Raw genomic sequence first — 7,186 nt, 5'->3', positions numbered from 1 at the left:
TCACAGCCAGAACTACATTTAGAGATGTTTAAATTGACTGTTAGATAATCTACATCCAAATAAACATCAGTTAACACAAAAAGACTTGGTTTACATTTAGGAATAGATTTTAAGAATGAGATATATATACACAATATCAGGACTATCACTTATACTCCTTACGTTTCTCAGGATGTATTTCACACTGAAATTATGCAGCATGAAACCCCAAAGGAAATTCAATGACAGCATCTTTCGTAAAAAGTAGAAACTTTAATTTACATGCAAAACTACAACATATTCATAATAAACTGATGACCAAACAAATTACACACAATTTGTAAAAATCATCCACTTTGTTAAATAGGTCTGTACAACCAAAGATTTACAAAGTCTTTGTGCGTGTTCATCTTTTCAATGCACAACTGAATTTAAAGGTTCTGCTCGAATATTCCCCAAGTCAAGAGCTGAATCTGTCTCTTCATCAATTTCACCAATAACAGCACTGCAATAAAAACAAAACAAAACCAAACAGGTTATAGCTGGTTGAAATCCCCTAGTGAAGACTTTCTTTAGAATTGCAGAGCTCTGTCATTTGAACTTCAAATATTTATGGCTCTAAATACCATCTAAAGGAGGTCTTAGGGTTTTGACTTTTTTTTATTTATTGTTATTATTTAAATTATTATTATTATTTATTAAAGACCTAGGCTATAAGAACCAAGTACTGCTGGTTTCTTCTAGGCAGGTTACCCTCTGAAACAAGAGCTGGAAACTTTTTAGAGAGAACAGATTTTCAAAAGCGATGTCTAACAATTTGTAAGTGCATAAGACATCAGATAAACATGACAATTTCCATTAATACCCCCTAGTAAAGTGTTATTAATTTATCCAGTGAAGAATATATAATATTTCACCTATGCCATGTTAAGACTTAGACTAACACACCAGTGGATTCAGTAAAGTTGCTTTAAAGAGAAAAGAAGGCTAAGGTAATAGACATCATACTAGCTCAAGATGGGAACTAACCAAAAGGGAACATAAGAACAAAGAGCCTAATCCTTCTGGCGTGCCCTTCCATTTACTGCTTCAAAGACTTGTAAGTTAGTGGCTGCATGCACAAAATTAATTAACAGCCACCAGAAACTATGTTATATTAATCCATCCAATAGCTTTCTGAATAAAGTTCCCTTTTTGGTCTCTGCTGTATCTTGCAACAGTGAGTTCCCCCCATGAAGTTTTACAGTGTGCCATGAAACACTTTCATACATAATTTGTTGTTGGATTATCTTTGATTTTCAGCAACAATAAAACCTGCAGGAATTTAACTGAAGCAATTAGCTTCCCATCTTCTTGCTACTACTCCCAATTTCACAGCAACCAGTAACCACTATAGCTGTGCTTTTTTTAAACTGAAGAGCTCTTGTCTATTCAGCCTTTCCTTTACAGAAAACATCTTATACCTTTCCTTATCCTCACTTGCACCCTTCCTGCATTTTCATACTGCACCCCTCTAACAACAGTGACACACTAGCTGTTAATGTAATAACACAACAACTACTGATTCAGTCTTCTTCCTAGTAATCCCTAATATTCTTTCTTCCCAGTGAATCAGCATTTACAAAAATACAGCCAGAGACCAGAGTAAGACTGAGCTTACGAGTAAAAACATCCCAGTACAGGTGTCCAGGTTTCCATGACAGTCACTGGAAACTAAAGAGGAATTTAATTTGCCTTGAAATAGAAATATGGTCAGCCAAGTACCTTTCTTAGTTCCATTACTGCCTAGAGTTTCAGTGTGCTGTGAGCTCAGACAACAAAATGTGAACTGCTCATGCCAACTGAATATTCAAGCACTGACCAGCATGAAACCTCATTTGAGTCTCTTCAGAATTCTTGCACGAGAATTTGATCTTGAATACTTGTTACTATTTATTAGCTTTTTGCAAAGTGACAATTTAAAACATTTCCTTAGATTAAAAACCACCCCAGACAAAGCACAAGTTTCTCTTTAGTTCACAAGTAGAAATACTTTCAAAGATCTCACTCCCCTAGACATAAAGAGTATCCGTCACCACTCCTGCCATCTCTTTTACAGGCTTTCTGCTTCTCATGCAGCAAAACACACACACATGTACTTGAGAGGCTTGGTTTTAATCAGCTTTTTTGTCACAATTTTTAATACTAGGAAGTTGTGCAAAATTGTAATAATATCTTCCTTGGTTTCCCTAACTCATCACAGACTTCTAAAACAGAAGCTCCTTTTTTCCTTCTGAAAACCTTTACATACTGAGTTTTTCTGACTTACGCTGCCTATTCACTGCAAGCTTCTAGTGAGGCACACAAGAATGTCTGGAAGTATTTTATCCCATAACTGTTGCTTTTCTTTTCAATAGCTTCTCTATCCATCCCGCCCGTGTTGTCCCCCACCGGTCCTGTTCCCGCCCCTGCCCGGAGTCCCCTATTTTGGAGTTAGTGTTAGTCTTAGCTGTTTGTTTGGCTTTTTTTCTTCTTCCTACAAGGATGCCGAATTTCAGTATGTTAGGAGTCACATGGATACAGAATTACTCCTTCTGATGAATATGATTCTGAGTGCGTTAAAGTTACCAAAAAAAAAAAATTCTACAAAAAATGCTTTGAGTATATTTGAGTAATATGGCAGCCTGATACGATGAAAAAGTAGAGTAGTAAACAATTACTTGGTTTTTTATACACATCAGTACTATTTGAAAAGTTACTAGCAAGTAGCATGCTCAGCCCTACCTTTGTACATTTGTCAATTTACTTTTTTTTTTTTGCTTAAAAGCTTAAGTCAAAAGAGATGAAAGTTTCCAAAATGATCATCCTTAATGATCATCCAACTATATTAAACACACCTAGATACAAGCCTAGGTCTTAACATTTCTTTGTACAGAAATATCCATTAGAAGGTTAAAATTCTTATCCAGGGTCACAGGTTGGTCACTATGACATTCTCTTTTTCTCACTATGATAAAAAATAACCTCATTTTTTGCCATCAGTTTCAGAATGCTGCTGCAAAAGTAGCTTTCCTAGCAGGCCCAACTTACCAGGCCTTCGTTCCAGTTCTCCTGTATCCTTCCTATCTGTTTGGCATATGAGCTACTTTTCTCTGCATTTAATGAGCATTTTGTTAGGGTATTTTACATCAAGTATCAACTCATATATTTGACCTGTCACTACATCAGCTTCAACAGTTGTTAACTCTTTCAAGCCAGAACCTTCATGCATTTCCCAAATTATAAAAAGTGTTCTGTACAAACACCTCATCCAAAAAAATCCTGTTAAAAGTCAGCTTTGTAAATCAGATTGCTGACTTTTTGCACGCAAGTTCTCATCTTTTGTTCATTCTTCTCTCTCAGTCAACAGATCCTGCTTCTCACATGCTGGAATAAAGAACATCTACACAATGCCTAGACTCAAGAAAGAAACATGCTGAGCTTTATACTGACCTTTCCTAGATGGCTGGCAGTACATGAGCTGGTCAATCTATAGCTCAGTAAATCTGTACTAACACTATCTTAACATTACAACAGAATGTTAACAGAAGCATAGATATTTGCTATTTAGTATGCAAACACAGAATCATTTATGTTGGAAAAGATCTTTAAGATAACTGAGTCCAAAAATTAACCTAGGACTGCCAAATCCACCACTATGCCTCATCCCCAAGTGCTGCATCTACATGTCTTCTAAATTCCCCCAGAGATGGTGACTCCACCACTTCCCTGGTTGCTTCAACTTTGACAGTACTATTGGTGTTACTCACTAAAATAAAGAAGCAATGTCTGGGGCTAGCAAGACGTATAGATATACACAAACACACACACACTAAATTTTTATTAAATTGGTTTGAACAAGAGTGCGCTATACTTACACGTTATCACCTCTTACAATGTATAATCCCAGCACCACCTGCTCTACTCCTTGTGAAGAACTGAACACTCGTTCATGGCTTTCATCCAAAATCAAGTTAATGGTCTGATCAAAACCTTTGAGGGTTCCCTGAAAAAAAGAACAAACCACACATAAAAAAGGCACTCCAATTACCTTTTAAATCTATCATTATGCTCTCAAGGAGATCTTAAACAAGGCTGCAGTATAAAGGTACTAGACAACAGACGCTCTATTTAGGTTTTGTTAGGCTTAAACATAAACAGCTGGAGAATGAACCTTTAAAAGCAACTGTCAATTTAAGAAAAGTATCTGTATTTACCAAGTGTTTGTCCGAAAAGCTACAGTAATACTTAGCATCAAAAGAAGTTTCCCCTTTACTAATGACAGTCCACATTAGACAACTTATTTTAGTTCAATTAGACAACTAATTTTATTGTTTCTATAGTAAAACTTGAGTCTTCCTTGTATGGAAGTTCCAAGAAATCAAATCAGCAACTTGAAGAACAAAAAAAAAAAAAAAAAAAGGATTCTTGTGGTCAGCAATATTGAGACAATTCTTAAAATGCAATTTTAAGTGGTATCTCTTTGAAAGTGATTAGCTTGGTTCCAAAAAATTACTAACCCCCCCCCCAAAAAAACCAACACAAAAAACCAAACCAAAAATAGAAAACCCACACAAAATTAATTTCTGCACCATTTCAATATGCACTTGGAAAAATCATAGCATATTTGATTTGTGCAATTTACTATCAGCAATTGACTAAGAAATTTAAACTGAAAGCTCATGTAAACCACTGTCGTTCAGCGGTAATATCCATTTATATTATATAGCCATGTAACAGTGAGGCATATATACCAACTCCATTCCGATATTATGGGTAGAAAGTATCTTGTATCACAACACAAAGTTAACCAGACTGACTCCAACCAGACAGCAAGTTTGGTGAAGCTCACATTTTTCTGCTAGAAGTACTGTTTTCTCTGTACAAAGCTAAGTATAGGCACAAACATATTATCTTCATTCAATGATCATATTATTAAGTTAAACACAAAAGAATAAAAGATGAGGGGAGGGAAATGCAAGAGAAAAAAAACCAACAACCAAACCAAAACCCCAAAGAAACCCAAACACACAAGCAAGAAAACAAAACCATTATACAGGCTAATAAATAACAGTTTGGCAACCCTTAGTTTTCCAGGCTTAAACAGAATCCCACAATTCTTCAGCAATTATCAGCTGATGTTTTTCTGTAACCACATGGCAGAAATGGTTTTAACATGAAAGGTGAAGAACCTATTGAACAAAGAGGACTCTTTAGATGGAAGCCAAATCACTGAATAAAAAAGGCATTTTCTTGTGCATTCCTATAGAAATGGCCATTTGATAAGTCAAAGCACTTGCATGCACAAATTTATCGATGGACAATGCCAACAGGCAAGATCCAATAAATGTTTAAGTCAAACAGTATAAAAAAATGGCCATAAAGCCTTAAAGCAAAAGTGTGTAAAGATGTGAACATGTAAGTGATAATATCCTAGCATGGTGCCTTTGTTGCCACGAAAGTCTTCATGGGAGAAACAAAATATTAAAGATACAAGTCTCACCACAATCATTCTTCCATCAGAAGTAATTACTGCAACAGTACCTGATAATTTGTTAAGGAATTGTTTTGAGATATCTGAGGTAGAACCATTAACATTTTCTGAAGCATTCATATGTAATGGAAGTTTTAAGACCCGTTAAGAACCAGAAACTCCTATCAGCACTTCTTAAAAAAAAAAACAAAAACAAAAACAAAAAAAAAAAAACACCAAAATCAACCAATACGGTTGATAGAACATTTGACAACATACCATTTTTTACAGTTTCACATTACCCAACCACGAAGTCATACACAAACATGAACACGATTAAAAGCAGGCTGAAGATTTTTAGTTCACCTCTCTTCCTCAAATTAACCTCACAACCTCAAAATTGAAACAACATGAACAGTTTTATAAACATTTCAATCCAAGTCCTTAAAAACAGCTTAGCAGTGGGGATCATGAGTCTGGCATCCTACATCCCCTCACTCTTAAGGCCTGACTATCTCAGTGCGATGATCCATCATCCTGAAAGATTTTGGGTTAGTATCTTACTGTTTGTGAGTAAAACTGAAACTGCCCATGGGTTATGAAGAGTACAAAAATATTCAAAGAACACCTGAACTTTAAGGTTTCCAACCCAAACCATTCGATGACCCTATGAACACCAACTTGCAACTTCTGAGCGATCCACGTAAAGCTGCTAAGCAAACACGTTAAGCGCCCTTTACGGGGCCAGATCAACTGTGACCCCCGTTCCTCATCACAGATCAAGCAAGGTTCAGGCTCGCAGCACTTATGCTACCGGGGACCCTATTTTACTCGCCCAGCCAGCCTAAGGTAAAAAAGAAACCGACACAACCCGCAGGGAAGGGCCCAAGGAAAGCAACCGCCCGCGAGAGCGCGAGGCCCCAGGCTCTCCAGCCGCCTGCCGAGGCCCGGGTACCCCTCGCAGCTCACACCTCGCCGGCGCCGCAGGTACCCGATGCCCGCAGCACCCAAGCCCCGCACTGTGCTGCAGCCACCGGGCCCCCGGCGCCGCCATGGCTCAGCAGCACCGAGCCGCGGGGCTCCCCGCGAAGCAGAAAGGCAGCCCGCTCCCACCGCCCCGCAGCCGCGCCGGGGCCGGATACGGTTGATATAGTTCTCCAGAGCGGATGTCATGGCGCCGGCTCCCGCGCTTCGCCTTGCGCTGGCGCCCACCTCACGCGAGACAGCGGCTGCGGCGCCGCTGCCACCTCCGGCGCACACCAATGACGTACACCGCATACGGGCGCGTTTCGGAACGCGGAGCTCCGCACATGCGTGGAGGGGGCGCGGGTGGGCTGTATGTGGGGCCCTCTTCGCGGTTGCGCGGCGGGTGGTGGTGGTCGGTGTTCTTTGTGCAGCACGGCGCCGCTCGTAGGGACGCTTGTTTAGCGGGAGGGCGGCAGGCACAGGGGCGGTGTGGCCCGACGTGTGCGCTCACCCCGCCCTGCCGGCTGCTGCTGCAGAGGGGTGCGGGGGCGGGAGATTGATACAGGGTTAATGAAATGTACAAAGGAACAATACAGGGGGTTGTGTAAGTTAGAAGAATCCCTTGCTTAAACAAAAGTATTGTCTGCTGTAAACACTTATCATGCTTACCAAGCGAACAAGGCACAGACTACTGATAAGGGGAAGAGACAGAGGCCTGATTCTACTGATAAGCAACTATTGACAAGGAAA

General features: G+C 39.6%; 1 protein-coding gene across 1 annotated transcript; it reads right to left on the bottom strand.

Annotated features, from left to right (window-relative positions):
- Positions 1 to 232: 232 nt before the first annotated feature.
- Positions 233 to 6,812, bottom strand: LSM8 (LSM8 homolog, U6 small nuclear RNA associated). The gene is made up of 4 exons (XM_065660140.1): positions 6,613 to 6,812; positions 5,501 to 5,541; positions 3,876 to 4,003; positions 233 to 484 (listed from the first exon to the last, which is right to left on the bottom strand). Exons 1-4 carry the CDS (start codon positions 6,746 to 6,748, stop codon positions 394 to 396), a joined length of 396 nt encoding a protein of 131 aa, XP_065516212.1. The 5' UTR covers positions 6,749 to 6,812; the 3' UTR covers positions 233 to 393.
- Between the last annotated feature and the right edge of the window lie 374 nt (positions 6,813 to 7,186).

The sequence above is a fragment of the Lathamus discolor genome, chromosome 1, assembly GCF_037157495.1.
Source record: "Lathamus discolor isolate bLatDis1 chromosome 1, bLatDis1.hap1, whole genome shotgun sequence".
Taxonomy (NCBI): Eukaryota; Metazoa; Chordata; class Aves; order Psittaciformes; family Psittacidae; genus Lathamus; species Lathamus discolor.
The sequence above is the reverse complement of the archived record's forward strand: the minus strand, read 5'-3'. Positions and strand labels throughout refer to the sequence as shown.